Genomic DNA, 23,565 nt, shown 5'->3' with positions numbered 1-23,565 from the left:
GGAGGCTTTGTAATTTGAAAGAGATCTGTTTGTAAAATGAGCCATTAGATTGAAATAACAATGAGCAAATGGAAGGCCTGATTAAATTCCTTGACCGTTCCATTTGGTGTTTGCTTTGTATCAGCTTATTTCTTAATTAGGCACCACACATGAACTTAATACATCCTCTCTTTATATCTTCTCAAAGCACGCTTCTTATTTAGTGTTGTTCCCTCCACTTAAAAAAATACATTATCACAGCAGAACTTGAAATAAAACCACTGCATTTAAGAATGTTTTAGCTTCAGATGTGTTAATCTTCTCCAATTCCTCATTGGTAGTCATTTCATCAACACCTAGGTATTATTTGCATTTGATTACACAACTGTGCTTAGATCATTGTGTTTTCGGGGGTGGAGTGAGGTCACTCCGAACGGTAATATCAGCAGAAATAAACAGCCTATTTATTGCTTTCTGCAACTCTGGCTGCCGTTCTGTCTCATTTTCTCTCTCCCACTGCGTCAAGCCTGGTGTTTTTTCCTGTAAACGGTGAAACTCTGCCCCAGCACGGTGACCTGTAGCCGGGCCCTCTGGGGGTATATTGTGTCTCCTATGCTCCTCATTGCCTCACCTCCTTTCCCCTCCTCCTCCTCCTCCTCCTTATCTTCTTCTGGTTTCTTTGGATATTGCTCTAAGGGATAGATCTGCCCCTCAGACACAAGGACAAACCAAGGCTAGGCAGTTGAGATGCAGACGAGATGTGAATAGAGGGGAGGTGAAGGTGTTACCTCTTTAAATCTTGTTGCTCTTTGATCCAGATGATGTTTTGATTTTGCTTGGGACAATCTTTAAGGAAATATCTTATGAAAGAATTGTTACATTTTGGACTTTTCTTATTGTACGATTTTTGATGGTCTAGATGTTTACCACAACTTTGTCCCTCTGATTTTGGACTCTTTGACCATCCAAGGACAGGTCTTCTGACTTTCTTATTTCAAAGCATTTTTACTTCATTCATTTTGCAACCATGCCGGTCCGGATCATGTGCACCATCTCCTTTTCTTCGGACGACGAGTCCGCCAGGGGATATGGCAAAGACGGATTTGAAGACCATTACAAGCGCGTGAAGAAGGGTTACGATGACGGGGGCTCACAGGACTACCTGGATGGGTGTAGCCGAGCCGAGGATTTCGATGACGAGGAGGACGTCAGCGAGGTGGACGACCTGGCTGCTTTTTTCAGCGGTTGCTCCCTTCATGGCGCCAACCATGTGTTTGTGGAGGACAAGAAGTTCGGTATTCGCCAGGGTCTTTGGGCAGTGGTCTTCACCTTGGCTCTGTCCGCCTTCTTGTTCCAGATAGCCGACAGAATCATTTACTATCTCGCATACGATCGCATCACCATGCTGGATGAAAAAGTGGCCAACAACATGACCTTCCCGGCTGTCACCGTTTGTAACTACAACTTTGTCCGGAAGTCTCAGATGAGCTACAGTGACCTGATTTTCATGGGCCCTCTGCTCGGATTTGAAGAAGGGATGGCGCCTGGGTTCCCACTCGCACCCGAGCCGGATCGTCCGCCGGGCTCTCGCTTCAGCCTGGATGAGTTCTACAATCGCACTCGACACCGCATGGAGGACATGCTGCTGGAGTGCAACTTCAGAGGCTTAGATTGTGGACCAGAGAACTTCAGAGAGGTAAGATGCCCTGAGACCCCATTGAGAAGAAAATGCTTTGAAGTACTTACCAATGTTTGATCTTTCTGGGAACCATCAGACCCTAAATTAGAAATCACACTGGCAAGATGGCAATTTATGCGTCATAAGGTATTTCATTTGCCTATATGGAAGACAAATATTGCATACGAGGATCTCAAATGTAATGTAGATCAGCAGTTACTGTTTTTCATTGATGAGTATCTTCTGTTTGAGTTCATTCCTTCAAATCTCTAAATTAATATTCCCCAACACAAGTTGCCACTATATGCTATTTCATATATGTCTGATATATTGGATTTATTGATAATGGTGTAAGTCAGAATCCTAAATCTATCATAGAGAGGAGGTTATTTAATTAAATCAAGGCATATCTCGTGTTTGGGTTCATTGTGATTAAATAAGGACAAAACCCAATTCCAGTTGGCTGAATAGAAACCAACACTAAGGACTTTGCAAGAACTGAAATGAAACAGCAGAGAGAGATGATTTATAGCTGTGGAGTAGTTAAGAGATTTACAATCACAAGTCATTGCTGGAAATAAAAACAACTGCCAACTCGGCATATCTGCTTCAATGAAACCAATGTACTTGTAAAAACAAGCAGACAAAATTAAAGCGGCTTCCATTACTTAAAGTGACATTTTTTGGAAAACAGCTGTGTTGTTGAATTAAATGAGGCTGAAAGAATCTCTGTGTAGCCTGCAGGAAACTAAAGGGCAGCCTATTGCTGGTCACTCATTTGCTGAATTGTTGGTATTTTTGATTTTGTGTGCTGCCTAAAGTTCCCTTGAATGTGCACATCAGACAGCACGAGTTGAATACTGAATTGCCAAGACGTGTTGACAATCTCCAGCTATTGGTTTATTGGTCTGCCTGACCTTTGCTCAGTTATGGAATCATATGAGCCGACTGCAAATGGATGTGCTAAAGTTTCATGAGTTGCAATTACATCAGTGTGTAAATGCATGTACATGACATATCATTCTCATTTAGACTAAATGGCTTACCAGATGCCTTTGTTTATGTTCAATTTATTTTTATAATGATCATCATTGTTGGGCGACTTGTGGAAAAAATTAAAACCGCCGCTGTGAAAGTTGAAGATGTTTCTGAACAAAGTTTCTAGTGTCATGCCTCAATGATTTTTTGTTCAATCCATTAGTCGATCCATGGGAAAGTAATTGGCAACTTTACTCATAATCATTTACTCATTAAAGTAATCTCTTCACATACATTTTTGGGAAAAAAATCAAGCTTTGGATCTCTGTTATGTCATTAAGTGTTGGTTTACTTTTCTCTTATTAGATGTAACATTTTGGGGGTTTTGACTGTGGTAAAAGACATCAACAAATCCTCATATATAAACCTCAGTGCCAGAAAATCGTGAGACACATTAATAAATAATGGACAGTTAATCATAATAATCACAAGTTGAATTCCTTGAAGTTATTTTGAGGAAGGAAATGATAATTAGAATCAATGTCAATACACCACTGAGACTGTCACAAGCATATAAATGTGCTTAATATGTAAGGGTGCCATATATACTTATTAATTTGATGCAGGAAAGATTAAAGGCAGAAGAAAACAGAATGAAATGACATTCAATATTTTAAGCCTTTCTTTAAGAGTTAATCAACACTGAAAGCAGCTCTGACATTATGGGGTTAGAGGCTTCACAAATGGAAAGCTGTATTCTCTCAACCAAAACAAAGTTTATGGAAATTGATTGTGCAATGTGAAAAGAAGGACTTGTGTGAGGAAAATGTGGACGTGTGAGTAGATAAAGAAGAGCTGTGAGAGTGTGTTTTATCACACCAGGGCGGCTCCCTAAGTGGAAGGGCAAACAGTTCAAATCAGCGTGGATTTATTTACAAAGTACAGTGTGTGCGGGCAGGAGGAAATTAATGATCCTGCAGTGAAATGGAATGATTGCCGCAGTTAAAAAAAGGAGGATATAGAAAAGAACACAAATAGCATTTTTATTCTCTCCTTTATAGCAATATGTAGGTCTTAATAGCTTGAAGATGTTCCTTCACTGTGAGGCCAAACACTGACATGTCGCCACATTGTGCAGATAGAAAGCACGGTTTAATTGTACCACAAAAAGAGAGTGTTAAAAGTTCCTTTGACAGCCACTTTACATCTCACTCTACAGAATTTAATTTAGGTTTCAGCGTCTTATGCAGTCACAAATTGAAAAATGCCCAAGTCCAGCGATCAGTTACAAAGGGCCTTTGTCCTTGAGGGGAAATTGGGTCTGCTGTCATTCCCTGTTGATGTGTTTTTTTTAAGAAGACAAAGCTGTGTGACAGCGGTGCAGTCTGCCGTTTTATTAGCGTTTGAGCGAGGCAGTGACCAGGCTTTATTCAATGACAGACGTTACTGCCATACTGCACTTCAAAACTCATTCTTGCATTCAAAATGTCTTAACTTTCAAATAGATGAGGTGCCCCCATGGATCACATTATCATTGTGCACACCTTGGTGAAGCAATGACACGTTCTTGCATTTAAATTAGAAGGAAGTGTGTCCCTATGAACCCAGTTATCTTCAAGTTGTCCATCATAAATAGTTAAAGAGAGGATTATACTCCAGGGTTGGAATATATTGCCAAACATTGTTTTTACTGCACACAATATTGTTCCTTGATTTCTTTACGATACAAGAAGCTTTTATACTAAATATCAATGAATGCATGACTCTATTTAAAAAAGAAACCACTTGGTTAAATGGGTGTGAGAGAAATGCTGTGTGTATGTCTGCAGGTATCAGGTGTAGTTGTTCCTGCAGTGAAGCTAAAGACCTGACTAACACAAGTGACAAGTAATCATTTCTCTGTCAGCTCTATTGGGGCTAATTATAGCCAATGTCAATTTAACCTGAACCCGTCTGCATTACAGCCTCGCACTAATATAATCACTGATCGTTCCTTCAGCTCATGCTCAGACATGATGAACCAAAGCTTTCAGACTGTTCCAGATAGTTTCGAGGAAGTGTAATGCAAATATAATAAGTGTTGTTCAATGACATGTTTGATAACCAGGTCGTAAAGAAATCTCCCCATGAGAATGCTAATAGAGATTTCTCACTTGAAAATCCCTTTTTTCTGTTCCATACTTTAAGATGAAAACATCAACTTTGATTAAAAATTAAAACCTGTTTTTCATTTTATTTCATTGCTTGGTTTTATCTTGCAAGATTTCTGTTGGCTGTAATTAGCCTGCAATGTTTTAATCTCTTGTTTCTACACTTTGAGCTTCTCAATCTGTATAAAAGGTGGTGTATAAATGTTTGAGTTGTCTCGGTAAGAGCACTCTGAGATGAAGCATTAAGAGTAGCACTTATTTTTTTTAGAGGAATCGAGCATTCTGGGAAAGAAAACACAATGAGATAAGCTGTGGGGGAAATGACAGTAACACACTGATCTTGGTTATAAACACAGAAAAGATAGACTAGCATTATTGCTATCATGTTAGCGATTTCCTTGCGGCATGAAGCTAAGGCCTGGTAATATCAATAGGGCAGACTAACTTACTTAACAGCATATACAGCATTAAGTATTTCTGTTCAGAGTGGTAAATCAATAAAGTGTTTTTATTTTGCGTAATGTGGTTGTTGGCAGCACTGCGAGTCCCAGAGCGGGGAACACTGATGTCCTGCTGGTGTGTGTTTATTTCATGCGCTAAGAGCCACTAATGGCCTTGCAGACTCTATTGTTGGACTATTGAGGAGCAGTGGAGAGGGGAGGTGAGCTGATTGATTGCTTTCTGTCTCTCTCAATCTCTGTGGCTTTTCTTTCCATTACTTTTTTTTTATTTTTTTTATCTCTGTCCACCGTCTCTGTCCAATGTTTGTGTATGTGAAAGTTGGTTTCAGTCTGTGTGCGCACTGCGATGATCTCTGGCTAACACACGGGTCAATAGTGGAGTCTGCTGCTGCCCTACAGATAGATGGTTCAGGTTGCTGCGATTCTGTCCCAGAGCAGAATGTGAGCCCCCCTCAGAGCCGTGATCCAAATCCCAGCTTCCGGCTTCAACCCCAGGCCATTAGCTACAGCTTCCCTTTCTCCAGAGCTCAGCATTGTCAACAGAATCCGCCAGTGGCTCCTGTTACACCCTTCTCCTCTGTCCTCAAGAGCATCAGTCTGTGTGCTCTGGGCTTGGACAGAAAGGCAGACAGATAGACGGACAGAGGAACGGCGAGAGCGGAAAATGTCTTTACTAGCCTCGCCATATGGCTCTGAGCTGTAAATACTGTTATGGTTCAGCACTTGCTCAAAGCAGCCTTTGCAAAGAAGAGATTGTATCAGGGACAGTGTAATGTAATAATCTTCAAGCATATGCCATGATTAATTAGATGTTAGCAAATTACCCTTATAAAAAAAGAGCGCAGTACATCACAATATATGCTCTGTAAAAAAATAACAAAGACTGAATGAATAAAGCTTGGAGGGCAAGCTGAACTCAATTTGTTCCTGTCATTTTGCAGATCAACAGTTCCTCTACACCTTCTGCAATTAGGCTAATTAAACTGTCACTTCTTCAAATGGAAATGGATTTTGTTTCCCTTTGTTTGTAATATGTAGTCATTTTGTGATTTATGCTGTTTTCCATCATGCAAGCCGAACGCCTTCTGTGGAGCTTAATCTATGTTTGATTCCTGCTGTTTCATTAGGTGGTTTGAAGTGAGATCCATCAGGCAATACAAGCACGACAACACAGTGAGGGCGGCGAAATGTGTATTACTCTCGATACCAGGTGTTTTGAAACGATGCAAACTTTTATATAATGATCGATAGTATGGAAGAGTACAGGAGCTTTTAAAGAACTACAGATATTGTTGTTAACCAAAAGCTGCAACGAGAAAACGAGAGAGAAAGCGGGTCAAATTGCGCAAATACGTTGATAATGCTTCAGTGTAATTGTTGCCAACATATGTGTGTGATTAAGACAGTGTGCAGGAGTTTGCCTATTACAAACAAGAAATTACCCAATATCAAGTGCCTAGGACCTACAGTACATTTTTGTTGCAATGGATATCGATGGCGCTTTATAAATTCAAGCTATTATTATTATAATTATATTTTTTACTAGTTTCACATTAATTTTTTAAATCCTAATGTCGTGACAACGCTACAACCAAGACAAAGTCTGGAAGTATACACATCTTTGCTGGAGAGCAAACACTGCCCTAATGTGTAGGTTTACTTGTCTCAACCCCCTGTTATGTCTCACAATGTTGTGTGCAAATGATTCAGGAGTAATGGATTTCAACTTTCATGTTATGGAAATGAGTTGGATTAAGTGTATGCTTGGTCGTAAAGTGGTCATTATGGACCCTGAGTTTGAAATGAACAAGCTTGCGATGGTAAAGTGCCTCCTCCCCTTTCTGAAAGGTGACAGCACAGGGTCATTGAATATTTATGGTCACACTGATAATCAGATAGCTCAAGACCCATCTTCTCAGCCATTTTTAGCTTCTTCTTTTTTGGGGATGTGAAGTTCAAATGTTCCCTCTTTTACACACAGCTACAGATTATAGCAATTAAATTATCTGAGCCCAGAGCCTAACAGTGGATTCTGATCTTATTTTTACATTAATTTACATTAGATTTCATTTGATCTAATGCATTACAGGGAAGCTTTTTTTTTTCTTTTAATCTCCAGTGTGATGATCTAATTAGTGAAATTGGTGCCTCTGATACTAATCGACTTTGTTTTTAAGGCTTTCCAGCAATTCTTTGGCTTGCCAACATGCTTTAATTCCATTCATATCAAAGAGTGATCACAAGGGGGCAGTGTTTCACAATTTCTCAGAGCCTTTAACCGGCTTTCATGGGGGTTCTTGGCACTGCGATGCTGCATGCTGTTCCTTTTTCTCTTTTTATTCAGAAATACACTTAATCCCATCTCTAAAGGACTCTTTGGTTCTCACTTCACAGAACAACATCAGACCCTCTGAGCTGCGGTGACCAGTATCCAGTTAATGCTTCATGTAGGAGCAGAGCGTCTGCCAGTGGGGAAAACAGTGGTTGAAATAGCGGTTTGCCTGAGGGATTATGCTCTATTTGTGTGTTGTGGGGATTAAAGAATAAATATTACAAATGAAACATGGAGCTGAGGTTTGCTCGCTGTGGACAGCGCTGGCAGAAATCCATCCCTCAATCACTTCGCTCTCTCTCTCTCTCTCCATCCTTTGATCCAACTTTCTTTCAGTCTGTGAAGGACTTAGTTCCAGTAACGACACTATCACACTTTGCCACTTGTGTCCTTTCTCTGTCTCTATCCATCTGAGTGATCTGTGTTTTCAAAAGCACCCCTATTAATTACATCTCTCATCAGTCGTCCTCTGACCAGAGCTGCAGCAGCACTCACTCCCTGTTAAGACGAGTCTGACGGGATTTAAAACCCTGGGTCATTTCAAATTGCACAGATACATCGCTACCTGTCTTCAGTATTGGCCAACATGTCTTAACCCAAATGCTAATGAATCATTAAAGTGTCATAAATGAAAGGGTGGAACTTTCACAGGAACTCTCAAACCATGATAAATGAAGCCTAATGATGTGGAAATGAGGGATACTGCAGTCTGGTTGGAGCAATTATGTATGAATAAGACATATGACAAGTGTCCTATGTCCTAAAACAAGGCCAATAGCCACTTGCTAGCAGCTAATTAGGTTGATGAGAGGGTCTTAATGGCTTCCAAGGATTGTTTCCCTGTACTTTACATCTGAGCTGCGATGAATGGTTTGGCTCTGAATGACAGAAGAGGAGCTGTAAAGGAGAAAGGTGGTGTCCTTTTAAGAGTGGTGGAGCCTGGCTTAGTGATCTTGCTCTTTTTATGTCTCTCTCTGTGGGGATGTGTGTTCTTTCTTCCAGAACTCCTTCCAGTTTGTGTCCACATGCTTTTATGTGTGCTCATGTGTAATTGCCAGAGTCAAACTAGTTACTTTATTAGATTAATTGTACATTACTGACTGTCTGGGCCATAGAAAGAAACTGTTCTCATTGCAGTTATGTGCATGGAATCATACGAGAAAGAGATTTTGAAGTGGTGTGTGTGTAGTGTGGAAAAGGATGCCTCGAGGGTGCCTGGCCAGACGTGTTCTAGTTGCTTCTCCTCTCCAGAGCTTCATAGATGACTGCATCTATTGTGGTCAGCAAGGACTGCCAGGATTCCTTTACGAAGCAAGGGGCTTTATGTAATGGAGTGTAAAATCAGCACGGTGCCTTTCCTAACTCTAGACAGGTGTGTTTGTGGTTGTAGAAAACGGGACACACATATTTACAGTGGGAATCAAATTTGTCTATAGTTTTTATGTAAGACGTTTTATTACAAGTAATATCAGTTTAATAAGAGAACTTATTGATGTCAGAAAATGGTAAAAAAAAAAAAATTCTCCACAGCCCAAAGATACTCAATCAACTGTCATCAAAGAGTAAAGAACTCAGAACATATTCACATCTAAGAAAATAGAGAAGTACAGTGTTTTTTTTTAAGAAATTGCCAAAACAGAATAATCAATTAGTAGAATCAATTAGTAGAAAGTAGAATAGTGGCAATCAATTCCAATGTTAATACTCATCGACTGAAGAATTAATCCAGACGACTTTATACATGTGATTGTCAATTACTCTCAAACAGCATGTTAGACCATTGGAAAAGAACCAGTAATATAGGGTTGGGATTGTCGTCCTGACTCCTTAGATTCAATTATCCAATCCCTGGTACAAAATATCAAAATTGTCATGAAAATAAGGGCCCTCAAAGCAAATTTCCCTGCCAATTTGACTCACTGCATCTGAATTGGACAGCAGGATAAAAAGAAGAAGAATGCATGGGGGTAGTAGTGTCGGACAGCGGTGACAAGATAAGAGATTAAACTTGATGAGAGGGGAAACTAGGGCCAAATTGCAGTGAATTAAGATAACACAGTAATCCTGCACTTCACCATTTTAGGGGCTGAAGATGATATATGATTGTCTTGCAGTGTATCAATTATCACAGAGTCGCTGTATCATAAAGTATAATCATCGACAATGAACCCACTACTGATTCACCCAGCAGACTAACAAAGGGTCACATTTTGGTTTGAGTGTTGTGTAGTTACTTTACCTCAATTAAGTGACATGGCACTGTTGCCTCACAGCGAGGAGGTTTCTAATTCGGTCCTCGGAGTCAGTTTGCAGGTTCTCCCTGTGCATGCATGGGTGTTCTCTCCGGGTGCTCCGGCTTCCTCCACAGACATGCCTGTTAGGTCAATTGGTGACTCTAACTTGCCCTAAAATGTGAATGTGAGTGTGGCTGTTTGCCTGTCTCTACATTGCCTGTGATTGACTAGCGAACAGTCCAGGGTGTACCCCACCACTCGCCCAATGACAGCTGGGATCAGCTCCAGCCCACTGGCGACCCCAAATGGGAAAAGCAGTATAGATAATGGATGGATGGAAGTTACATAACTAATAAGGTTAATTAATGTAAATATCTCATGGACTCGTGTCCTGCGTTTGTTTGACCTGTCCATCCACTCGACTTCCTCCCTGTAATGCAGACTGTCCTGCTTTTAATGCACTATTTGTATGCGAAATCAACTGACTTCTTTCTTTGATCACATAATTTGTTATGCAGACACTAAAGGTCACTGTCTAACAGTAAATGTAAATATGGCTAGTAATAAGCTGCATTACCATCCTATACAGACACATATTTGTGAAGAGTCCCTGATAATGTTGTATTTATGATTCACTGCTCTTGGTTTTGTGTAGAAATCTGTATTTCTTTTAGAACTAAGTGGATAATTTAAATAATAACCTGCCATGGGGCTATAGATGACAGTTAATTAAAAGCTTACTCTATTACAATCCAGCAAACAGTAACACTAATGTAAAGAAGTATTTGGTCCCCTTTTTTTAACAAATAAAATAAAAATGTAATGGACAAAGCAGACTTTAAACATTTTTGAACCTGTGGTGCCTAAAGGCATTGCGGGGTCTGACCCCCGACTCCTTTCCCATATCATTCCCCACTCTCGCTCGCTGATTTTCGCCTCTGTCTTCTGTCCTATCGAGTGGAAGCCCCAAAAGTTAAATCTTTAACTGCCTATTTTAAGACAGACTTTAATGCCATAGGAACACAGAAGTGCTCAGTCACCGTTAGACTGTCTAGATAAGAGCATCAGCAAACTGCTTTTTAAAAAAGCAAATAATCTCAAAATTGTAAACTGGCCGGCCCTGAGCTAATGTTAGTGCAAACTCTATTGATTGAGCGGTTGTTGTTTCATCCCAGAGTCTCTGAGTCAATCTCAGCGGGTCTGCTGCTGCTGCTGCTGCTACCTTCAGGCAATCTTAGAGGAGGAGCTGATTATACTATTCAGTGCTGCAACCTAATAAGCACAGCAGATGCAAATTTTCACACCAATAACATCTGTCTAGGAAGCAAACGATGTATGAATGAAATAAATTAGATTCAAATTACAACCTCTGTGCCCACAGGTTTACATCAGGACACCTGTGTTAAAGCTGCAGCAGTTATGAAAATAAATCATGCCAGCAATTAACACACTGCCATTTGCACACACAAACATACACACTTATGGAAGACTTCATCCATCATACTTGCTTTCCTTTAATGTATCTCCAAAGGGATTATTATGTTGCAGCCAAAATATGAAATCAAAATGAAAGATCCATTTAGGTGCAAACCACCGTGCAGCTGGCTTTGGACTGATGGGTTCATGCTTTTCTGGCAGTCTGAACCTCCTCTTGTGTGTGTGTGTGTGTGTGTGTGTGTGTGTGTGTGTGTGTGTGTGTGTGTGTGTGTGTGTGTGTGTGTGTGTGTGTGTGTGTGTGTGTGTGTGTGTGTGTGTGTGTGTGTGTGTGTGTGTGTGTGTGTGTGTGTCTGTTTGCATGGATGTCAGTTTTCCTCGGGAGTTGTCAGCCAGTTGGACTACCATCGACCCTCCTTCGTTAGTCCTGCCTTCCCAGCATGTCTGACAGCACCCTGACATAAGGTCTAACACACACATACGCTCGTGCACAAACACATCTTGCCAGCACTTTAACAACCTGCCAGTTTTATTTGGTGCGAAACAAGTTTCTGGACAAGTAGAACAAACAGAATTTGGGTGTGTATAAAATCTATAGCTTGAATAAACACACTGCAAGAAACAGAATCTGTTTTTTTAAAGGCTTTCCTTCTCTAGAATATCTGGTTAATAGCAGCTGATGAGCCTCTGATTGTAACATGTTCTTGCGCTTGGACTGATATTTATAGAACGTGGCAGGATATCTGCAGAGGATCTCCTTGGCTGAGAAGTTCTGGATCTAGTTATGCTGAATAAGAAATCAAAGCTAAGTCGATGTAATATTTTGAAAGAGTAAGAATTTTATGATATGTCTCTTGAGTAGGGGGAGGTGGTGCTCGAGGCGTTTAGTTTTATTTAAAACAAGGCTGATTGATGGGACATGTTAATATATATCTGCAGAGAGAAACGTACTTCTGCTGGTTTGGCTGTTTACACTAAAGTTTGTGTGTTTTATGTTGCTTCTCCTGACATACTGAAGCATGTGTATGTCACATAACACATCTAGGTGTGTGTTAATTGATTGTCATTACCCCTAAAATGAAGACCAGGACAAAACTATTCATTTGATTTTGATCTTTTTATTTTGAAGAGCAGATATCATTTTTCTTTACTGTCCCTGATTTAAAGTTTTTATCATCATTCCTTGTCCTGTGAGTTGGTTATGAAACAGACTGAAATCATTACTGATGCGTCTTAATGAGCTAAGCAAACCAGACCATCAGCGACATGTTTGATCATTTCTATGAAGTTAATCTTCATGCTTTTAATGACTGCCACTGGGTTTCGGTGTCAGATGAAGGGAATTACAGCTCGCTGCAGAAATAGACTTTGTTTTACCACAGCAAACATCCACAGCGAGAGATATAATTTACTGTGAAAAGACAGCAGGAGGAGATTCTTATTTATATGAAGAGGACACGATCGGCAAAAAGATAAGATGGACTGCTCTGCCTACAGGGGAACCCAAACTTGACTCAAAGCAGAAGACCCTCACAGCAGCAAAAATCTCTAAAAACACATTCAGGGAGAACTATGGTGGCCCTGAAGGTCAACGGTGCAAATATTTCATGATTGCGAAAAACATTTCACAAAACATAAAAATATTTACTAGAACATAAAAACATTTCTCTTGCTGCAAAAAAATTATTTCACCTTCTGCCAAAAAAAAACATGTCACTTGCTGCAATTAAATTTTTTCACTTGCTTTAAAAAAACGTTTATTTCTTAAACACTTTCAACAACTTGCATCTAATGTATCACTCCATACACTAATAAAATAAGATGACTTTTTTTTAAGGGGGGTTTATTTCTTGGAGCTGTTTCTGTTCAACTATTTATCTCTCTGCAGAGTCCTGGCCTGAACAGGATTTCGGTTTTTGTTAAAGGTCCCCAATGTGTCAAGCTCTCAGTGACAACACATGACAACACTCCTGTGACTTCAGGAAGCATGACGTATAAAGTCACTGCTTTTGTTTGCCAAGAAAACAGCTCCAGCAAAGAACTCCACCTATATAAACCTTTGACTTTGGATCCATGTTTAAGGCACAGAGTTCAGATCAATATCGATCTACACATCCCACTCTGACAAAGAAAGCAAATAAGCATGCATAAAAGCAACCATGATTTTTCTTTTCTGTTCATTTGAGGGATACCAGTTGCATGAACGATTTGCCACATTCCTTAACTCGTAGCCTTTGCCTCCACATTTATACATTCCTTAAATGACCTGCTGTGTGGGATTGTGACAACACCAGCACAAGAATCTCACCCCCATGCCTCTGATAAAGCAAATAGATGGGATTTAGTTATTTGAGAGGGAATCATCGGTAAATGTCAGACAGAGAGGGAGCGTTTATTTCACAAAAGGCAATTCATTCTTTTCTCCCTAAGCGGTAAATAGTAGGAATCAGGCCTGTGGGGACTGTGTGACTGTTTGCCATAACAAGCTGCCGTTCTCTGCAAGTCATTCCTCAGTACCATTTCCCTTTTTTCCCAGCTTCTCTGCAGCCCTGCTTTCATGATGCTGTCAAGATAAATAAGCAGTGTCCTCCTTGTTTCCTCGTGCAGGCAGGGATACTCTTATTGCCCACAGTGCTGTACATATAAATCTGCTGCATCCATGCATCCAGCCACCGTACTTGTACAGTTAAACTCCTCAAACTTTTCTCAGATAAATGCAGTGATGTGTCATACCTGGTGGTGCTGCCAAATTCACTACTTTCATGAAGTGAAGAGGCTTGAGATCTCCCTGTCTCAAGTGCATGTTAACTTTGTGTTCAATCAATTACCGCATGCAAGATTTACCTCGGCAGTACTCGGGAAGTGCCCTGGCACCTCTCCAGCTACCAGAATAACTTCTAGTGTATATTGGTCCGCAACGGGACTTGTACCGACGACCCTCCACATCCAAACTCAAGTCCTTACAGACTTAGCTACTGCCGCCTGTCTATTTGTTCCATTTGTCTAATCTGTTCTGCAGCTACAGACAGATGGCTGACCACCTATGTGTCTAGTTCAGCTCAAGGTTTCTGACTGTTAACCTCCTCTAAGATCCTGTAAAATAAGCCACCTATCCAGACATACCCAAAGCAAATTGAATGCTGTTTTTGAACCATTTAGAGTTACAGCTCAAACAAGGTCACATTTGAAAGGTAACACTCTGAAGTTTCTTCCCAAACAGCCATAATCACAGTTTTTACTACTGGTTCTGAATAATACAAGCTGAAACTACAAAGAAAAAAATATTTTTGTTTCCGCCTGAATATTTTCTTTAAGAATAAGCCAATAGAGGACTACAGCTGGGAGCTATTAGCTTGAAAAAATATTTGGGCTGTGTCATAAAGCCTTACTTAGTTCCAGTCCAAATTTGAGAACAATAGGACAGAAAATAATTTTTCTATGGGTATGTCAAGGCGTTTCCAAACTGTGCCATTTGGAGACTCCAAAAGAACCCTCGGTAACCATGATGACATACCTGGGATAAAAAGGCTGCTACTCCTGAACGCTTTGACGTAGATGCATCATTCTGGGCTCTACGGAAAGGTAACAATTAGAGCTACGCTATACAATTCACTATCAGTATTACTGAAACAGATTTATAGAAGCATAAACACATTTAAAAGAAAGTTTTTCCTTCCCACTATTGCTCATAGATGGTTTAGTGTTGGATCTCTGTAATTTATATTACAAGGAGTCTACAGTGTAGACCTACTCCTGATGCGATGCGTCATAAGATAACTTTTGTTTTGATTTGGCTCCATACAAACATGAGTTGATTTATTTTTGTGCACAATTCAGTAACTGTATTTATTTATTTATTTTGAAAGTTCTTCCACGCAGCAATTTCCCCAGACAGTGCTTCATACGCTCAAAGGCTTCACACTGTGGCTGAAAGCGTTTTCTAGCTTTGTAGCGCACAATTACTGAAAAATGGGTCAACATGGGCCTTTTAAGATTCGGCCAGCTGGGGCCTTTCTATGTGCAGTTTGCATGGTTCCCTTTGTGCCTGCTGGGCTTTCTCTGGATTCCTCCCACAGTCCGGAGACAGGCTGGTTAGGCTAATTGCTGACTCTTAATTGCCTTAAATGTGAATGACATATTGAATGGTTGTCAGTCAGTCTTTGCCAGTCTGTGTCAGAACTGTCATTGACTGATGACCTTTCCTCGCCTCTAGCCCAATGTCAGCTGGGATTGGCTAAGGCGCCCTAGGCATCCTCTTAGGATAAGTGGTAGAGATAATGTATGGATTAAATTTGGTTTTGATAGATGTGTTTAATTTATGTGCAAAATAGACAGCGTAATTACTACAAGAGGTTAAAAGGAACGATGTGGTTTAAAATATTCTCATTACCACAAATGTAGAAACATTGTGGATGGTTTTATTTGTTCAGTGACGGACAGGAAACATCCAGCAATCACTCTCCACACAGACAACAACATACTAACAACAAACTCTTGCTTTTATGGTAGACTAGGTGGGGCTGTTTTAAAACTGGTTCCTTTGTTTGTTTGTTTTTTCAAAAGTATAGTAGTGCGTTTGTATGACCCTTATACTGACTTCTGTAAAGGTTGAAAATCTTCTTGAATCAGGTGTCCCACCTTAAAGACCCTTATGTTTAAATGATGACTTATGCACCATATCAAATTTCTCATTAAGTATCCAAGGGTGATATAGCCAATTGTATTCACACCCATGTATTTCCAAGTGAGGAGAAGACCTTTGAATTATGAATGCAAAACTATTTCTCTCACTACTCTTCTCAAATCAGTGAAAACAACTTTAACCAAAAACCGGATTACTATTTTCCTCAAGCTTGACGGATTCGATCTCTGGATAAATGTATAAAATATTTTAAGCCATTGGCCGAGTGGTTAGTAGTTAGTTAGTTCTCCTTTCCTGCATGGCATTCCTCACTCTTTCTTTCTCTGATTTCTGACTATAGCCACTGTTCTATCTCTCTAATAAAGGCTTAAAAAAATAAAATAAATGTTAAGGGTCACTTCAGATAGATTAAAGTTGGAGGACACACAAGACATGTCACAAGAAAAAGTGTTGTTAAAACCAAAGCTGTTGAAGCTGAAATATCCTACTTTGAAACTCTAGTACCAAGTTGTTCTTGTGCTTGAACCATAATACAGACTGTATTATGGTTCAAGCACAAGAACAACTTGGTACTACATTTGCCACAATGCAAGAAAATGTTGTTGATCATTGTTCTTAAAAGGTCCATTACAAAGATTGAGTTGTACTTCTCAACTGAATTCACTGGGAAGTAGAGCTGGGTGTCCTCTTATTGGAGATTTGTTTGATTCCAGGCCCCTGCTGTCTACATGTCATTGTATCCTTGGGTAAGACACTGAACCCCAAATGGCTTCTGAAGGCATAGCCATCAGTGGATAAGTATGAATGTATAAGTGTGTGTTGAAGTGTGAATGCTTGGTTCCAAGAAGGCGCTATGCAGTCCATTAAGGGCATACTCACACAAGCCGTACCGGGAGGGGGGGAAATGGAGCTTCAACATGGTACCGGCAACTTGGCCTTATGTAAGGGCACCCTTCATGTCATGTGTGAAATTGCCAGAGTGCTTGTTGAAATGAAGCAGTTTCATAGTTTTTTTCAGAATCTGTGCCAACAAGAGTCTTAAAGAGAGTCATCAATTTTTCAACATTAACATAAGGCTCTGAAATGTTTATCACGAAAGTTAAACAGTTAGCTTAAACTACGCTGTGTTCAGGCAGTAAGAATATTATAGTATAAAAAACAAGGACATTTATTTACAGCTCTTTTACTTTGTGTCTCTACATTTTTTATGCTCTGGGTGCTTTTGGCAACATCTCAAAATATTCAGCTTGGTTTCAATGTCATGAGCTGAAGCTCTCTCTGTGTATACGATCTCCTGATTTACGGTACTGGAACTGACTTTCATCTGTCATATTGTTTTTTCAGTAGAGAACCACTTACAAGATGCAGTTTTTAATTCACCATTATAGCCCATACGATTGAGAAGCTTTTGGAAAAGTGGCCTTCCATGACATTTGTCCTGATCTTGTACACAATTACATATACACAAAATTGTCTCTGTTAAACTCCACCTGCTCCTCTGTCAGCACCGACAGCCACAGAAACCGACTGCTGCTGCTGCTCCCTGTGTCTTCACCCCATTTCCATTCCTCTCCCCCTTCCTTTGCCACCTCCACCCCTCCAACACCTCTTTTTGGCTGCTCCCTTGTTGATGCATTAACAACAAACATTCCCAGTGGGAGTCAAAAAAAAAGACAGCAGCAACCAGGATAAGCAGAGAGAATAAGTAGATCACAAAAAGACAGGAGAAAGGTAGGGGAGAAAAAAGTGTGTGAACGAGGACTGGAGGGTACGTCTTAAAATTCTAAAACAAACAACAGAGATTTGGCAGGGCGAGGAGAAGAGCATTGTGTTCGTGCTCCAGCAAAAAAAAAAGTGGGTTTGTTACTGTTACTATTGAGGGTAAACAGAGGCAAAGTATGTACAGAAAAGTGAATTGGTGAAAAGGGAAGTTGGAAAATGAGGTGGACGGGGGAGTCCGCCCTGTGTCATGTCTTTTGACTCAACACATGTCAAGGTCCAGGCTGGCAAAGTCCACCCCTGTTGTGACCCAGTATGACAGTTTGATGAACTGCCAAGTGCCTCGACTTCACAGAGCCCTCGCAAACAAACTGCTGCCATCAGCACAGCGGTGAGATACACAGAAAAATGTGGACACCAAAGCTTTATTTACTCCTTAGTGTCCACAGTATGGGGGGGGATTCTTTTTTTGGATTAAAATAGTATTAGTAGTAAATATTTCATTTGTGTGCTGCTTTTAGTAGTCATGAATCAAACAGTGTGTCCAAACAGATCACAGATAAGCTGTGGTCTATTTCACCTCTACCTCAAACCCTCTCTTTCACTTATCTTAAGGAATATACACATTCAGCCTTATCTAAACGGAAAATACAGTGAATACACACAGATGTGCATGCCCCAATACACCCAAAGTAGTCTGCAAGTGTGCAAGCATAAATATGCTTCATCTAAATTCACACTGCAGAAAAATGAAATACCACAAAGTAGGCCCTTTGCATACTTGGGTTTTCCATGCCTGGCAGAAAGCACCTGTATACCCATAGATCTGCAGTACTTGACATACATACTGGTCTTAAATCATCGTCTCAGTTACAGACATGCTGGAATTTAAAAGCTGAGGACTTCGGAAAAAGGAACAAATCTACAAAACAGTCGATGCAATAACACTCAAATATCACAGATGATAGCAAAGACTACCAACACTTGTATATGCATTTAGCTATACACAGATACTTTAAAGGTCTAGAGTATCAGAAAAGATAGTTCTGCAATGTCTTTTGCATTCAAGTTGCAACACTAGAGTGGACTAATTAGAGAAACATACAGCATATATTCCTGCCCTGAGTGTATCACACACTGCATACCAGAAGGTGTAATCCTGGCTTTCTAACTAAGACTGATAAGATATGAAGTGAAGTGGCTGCTATTTAATTTATGTGCTTGTCTCTGCCTTTTCATTCGTCTCAGTTGGCTTTAAAGCAAGTGCTACTTCACTGACTTCACTGATTGAAGTTGAAGTCTTTTTCTCATTTAGAGGAACTGTCAAAGCAGAAATCCATCCCAAAAAACAGCCATCCTACTGATTACTCTTATTCAAATGAGCTCCCAGCGATGAAGCAGCTAATACTCTGTGGTGTTCAATGGCCTGAGATTTAAATTCATAACATCACTTTGTAATGGGTACCCACATTTGTGGACTGGTAATGTTTCTGTAATTACATCCCTTTTTTGTTTCATTGTAGTAATCCTGACAGGTCTACAATAAAAAATGTGTCCATAAATATATCTTTCAGTATGTCATTCAGTCTCCGTCAGATTAATGTTTGAAAGCCATCGGATTTGTCTCAATAACATCATTGAAATGACTTTAGAAGAGACAGAGTCACACTTTAAAATGAAGATTGGGCTGACTATGATGACAGTAAGTCATACGTGCTTTTCCCCTCAGGCAGCCCTTTTCAGATGCATGAAATCTGCTTGCTTGAAGAAAAAAGTTGTGAGGCTTTTTATAAAATCCAAAGTCATTTTGGTTGAATATCAATCAGGCTTTGGAACATACCACAGCACAGAGACTGCTTTCACAACAATAATCAGCCACCTCACCCTACGTTCTGAAAAGAAAAATGGACTAAATTCCTGTCCGCCTGTATCCAAAGGCAGATTTTGTACCACTGGAAAGTTTTGTCTTGCTGACTGGGTTACAAAATATATGTCAAAGGACAAAGATTAGCATAAATCTCTGATGACCTTGTGTCTGAGAAATATACCCCGAGACCCCACAGCATCTGTGTGCGTTGTGTTCAGTCTGTGCTGTGGTTTTACCCAAATACCTCACTGTTGGAACCTGTGCCTAAAGCAGAACTCAGCCCAGTCCAGCCCAGAGCAGCTGAGTTTGCCAGTTCACAAGATTATTTGGGAATTAAGAGTACAACATAAAAACAGACTACTTTGCCATTCTGAGGTTGATTTGCTGTTCATTTGGATCCTTTTCTGAAATAATGTTGATGATGAGATAAACAGTCAGCAGTCTGTACGTTGTGTTTTATTTTGAAATTGACCAGATGCTGTAGGCGTTCCCTGTTCCAACTTTCTCTCTGGGTAGATCTGCTCTGTCCAGCTTGATGTGTGCTGGAAGCAGGCTCTGTCTAAAATAGACTAGGCACACATTTCGAGCAGAGCAGCACAGTGTGGATCTTCTGGGATGCCCCTGAGACTGACAGCGGAGCGTGCAGTGGAAACACGAGCATTGACTAGAGAGGCTGCAATCAGCTTTGGAGTCAGTGGCGCGGATGGAACACAGCGCACACTGATGCACTGGTCTGCGGGTTCAGAATGCACAAGGAAATGACCTTGGTCCATTTTAATTCTTATTATTTATCCTGCAACTTGGCCTTTTGGTGACATCTTATACCGATGACACACAACTTTACTACAGTGTTTCAGTAAATGCTGCTGCAGCATCCAATGCAACTTCATCACCAACTCCCATTTGGCAGTAAATAGCCAGTACATATGAGCAGTATTCTCCAATATCAACAAGATTTCAACGTAAACCCTAGTCGGCCCATATTCTATAGAGAAATCCTGCATCCTCATAATTGGTCTGAAAGGTTCAAGATGCAGCACCATATATTCTGGCTGGCTGCAATTGTTTTCTATAAATACGCATTCATACTTTTGCTTTTTTTGTAGCTTGTTTACTTCATGAATGAAGGTGAAAATGAAAAGTCTAATCTGAAATTGCCAAAAGAAAACTAGATCACTCTACATGTCAAATGATGGAGCTGGTGCTGGAAGAATAACAGATTTTGCAGCTGCATCCCAAAGATGAAAGAAAACCACCAATAGTTTCAGGCATTGTACATAATATATGCCCAATTTGGATAAAAAGAAAGTTTGAGATCTTCCTTTAAATATTTGCCTTTAATAAAACATCAGTTATATACTGGAGGTTCACAGCAATAGCCAAAAGACAATTGTGCTTTGAGCCTTTTCAGTTGCAACCAAAAAACTATGCAACACACTGCCTATAAATATCAGGGTGCCAGCTCACTTAATACTTAGCTAAAACTTGTCTCTTACCCTTTAGCCTTTAAGTAACTATGACTTAGATGATAAAGGGGACTATTTCTGCAGTTTGCTTCTAACTCCTGCTCTTCTTCATAATCTTTCAAATGCTGTATTCTTGATTTCCATTTTATCCCCATTATTCATTCATTCTCTAAAAGGTTTTATATTACATTTTATTCTACATTACTTACAGCATTACCTCCTTGTTTGAGTTCTTTTTTGTCTGCTTTCATTTTAAGCACCCAGTTCATGTAATTAACTTCCTTATAATTGAGCATTTATAGCTACATTTCTTTTATGAAAGATGCTTTACAAAGACAGTTTGTTATTTAAAGTTCTGCTAGGGGAGTTTACACAACATTCAGAAATCAATAGGCTGCACTTTTCGGGGTATTACTAATCAAGGAAGCAGCTTTTTATTATAGGATTTAAAAAAAAAACTTTATAATTGATTGAAGCAGTAGAGGTGTGTTCAAAACAGTGTCTCAGCCTTTATCCATCAGTAAAGTCATGATTTATTCAGCACTCAATAAAACACAGGATTTATTTACATCTCAGACACCAAGGTATTAAATAGACCTAAGACATATTCCCACTGTCCCCCAACAAATATCCATGTTTGCATTCATAACAGGTTCATTAGTGAAACTCTTTAACTGCAGTTTCACAGTGACTTCATTTGTTATCCTGTTGTTGGTACACTTGTTATGGGCTTGTGTTCCCCTGTCAAGCCAGTACATCATTATCCCTTCACCCAGACTGATTAGCTTTGTTGTACAGAGGCTCTCCTCCGATATGTCTCCCTGTGTAGATGAGCGGACTAGGGAAATGGGGTAGAACAAATGCTGCTAAATGCCACAAGTGTCAGGATGCATCTCTGGTGAATTCTGATACACCTCCCACCATTTCTATGTATAAAAGGCACAACAAAAACTTGACATGCAACCAAATGTTCATGCTCATGTGCCTACTGTTTGCAGTGTAACATACAAAAGAGGTTATTTTTTCTTTCCTTGTGTGCATGTTCTCTCAAAAAATCTAGTTCACATATGAAGAAGCACTCTACATGAAACATAGCTGCGTTCAACCCCGGCATATCTTGATTCTCATGGTGCATCGGTGCATGGTACGTGATCGTGGTATCTCAGTGGGAAGCCATTATGCAACCATCACCAATGATACCCTCACTTATTAAATCATGAGTAATAACCCGAGAAGAAGACCTTATTGTCCACAGAAGGGACATCATGGCGTGGGTGAGAGTGAGTAAGACGGCTGTATCCTCTATGAAGCCAGAAACATGGACGGAGATTAAACTGCTGGTGGTTGCGTGATCTCATCTGTTCCTGGTAATGCTTGACTCTCAAATCATGTACACTCTGTGCAGTGTCATGTAGCCTGTGGGTGGGTGAGGCATCGACTGGACTTAAAAAGCAGCCCAGAATCACCAAAAATAACATCAATGTAGGAAGTGATGTGACCTCTGTGCAGTCAAGCAGAAAAGAAGGAGTGTGGAAGATCATGGTTGTGGATGAGCATCATGCAGGTTCAAATTTAGATCAACTTTATTATCCTGCACGGGAGATTAGTTTGGTGCACTGCCCAAGAACACTCTACAGAAAAACTTTGTAAGACTATAACACAATCATTTCAAATCACACTAGATCAGAACATGCACAAAAGAACAATAGAGTTCAATGTAAAAACAGTCAATCAATTTTGGTTAAGAAGTTCAGCAGCTTGCTGATAAAGCCTGCATGTTTGAGAGGATTTTGGCTTTGAGAGTTCTAGCATCTTTTTCTTTGGTTTGATTCCTTTTTTTTTCCCGGAGTCAGGTTGCTGCTCGGACTACATTTTTGTGGATTGATTGGCTGTATTTTGGTCAACAAATTGTCATGGTAAGTTGTTGCAGCCTGGCTTGGTAGCCTGTTATCAACAGAACATTTTGTGAATAAGTCACAAAATGAACTTAAAGGCTCCGACTTCCAAGGGACATCATTAGTTTACTCAGATAAACATGCATTTGGACTCCACTTTTATTGCCCAAATCTGGGCAATAAATCATGTATTGTGGCTGCAAGGCTAAGTAGCTAGTTCCAAATTTTAGTTTGTATGGTTTTGCATGACATGATTTAGTAGCCAACACATATGACGTAAACAAATGTAAGCTATTGACCGATTAATTTTCAACTGAATCGATGCAAGGATTCAAAACATAACCAGCAGCCATCTTGTTTTATTTTTTAACCCAACACAGATCTGGAAAGATGGAAATCCATTTGAATGTTGGATGGACAAGACACATCTTGGTGAGCAATTATATGAAATTGCTGTAAAAAGAACTTTAAATGAAGGGTCATAAACACTGGCACCCTCTTTTAAGGAGTTCATTTATAAGGGATGGATCTGACAAACTGGTGTCACAAGTTAAAGTGTCAAGTAAAGTAATCTGCATGTCTTTGCATAAAAAAAGATGCAGGGAGCTTAAAGTTCAAGCAACTCTGTGATTTAGTACATATATTCCCACTGGGTCACTTAGTGAACTGCTTTAACAGCTCAGCAAACCATACACGCTAACACTATTCATATATTTAAAAAATATCTCCA

At 40.0% G+C, this 23,565-nt stretch overlaps 1 protein-coding gene across 2 annotated transcripts in view; it reads left to right on the top strand.

Moving 5' to 3' along the window:
* asic1b (acid-sensing (proton-gated) ion channel 1b) overlaps positions 1-23,565 on the top strand; it is a 173,471-nt gene that overhangs the window by 116,744 nt on the left and 33,162 nt on the right. Inside the window, exon 1 of one of the 2 annotated variants that reach the window (XM_029276533.2) lies at positions 705-1,675. The exons of the other annotated variant lie outside the window; for it this stretch is intronic. Within the exon in view, the coding sequence (XP_029132366.1) occupies positions 1,007-1,675 (669 nt within the window). The 5' untranslated portion in view covers positions 705-1,006. Of the gene's footprint in view, positions 1-704; positions 1,676-23,565 lie in introns of those variants that run through there. 2 annotated transcript variants of the gene reach the window in all.

This window comes from Labrus bergylta, chromosome 5 (assembly GCF_963930695.1).
Source record: "Labrus bergylta chromosome 5, fLabBer1.1, whole genome shotgun sequence".
NCBI classification, from domain to species: domain Eukaryota; kingdom Metazoa; phylum Chordata; class Actinopteri; order Labriformes; family Labridae; genus Labrus; species Labrus bergylta.
Note: the sequence above shows the minus strand (reverse complement) of the source record. Positions and strands in the feature narration are given on the sequence as shown.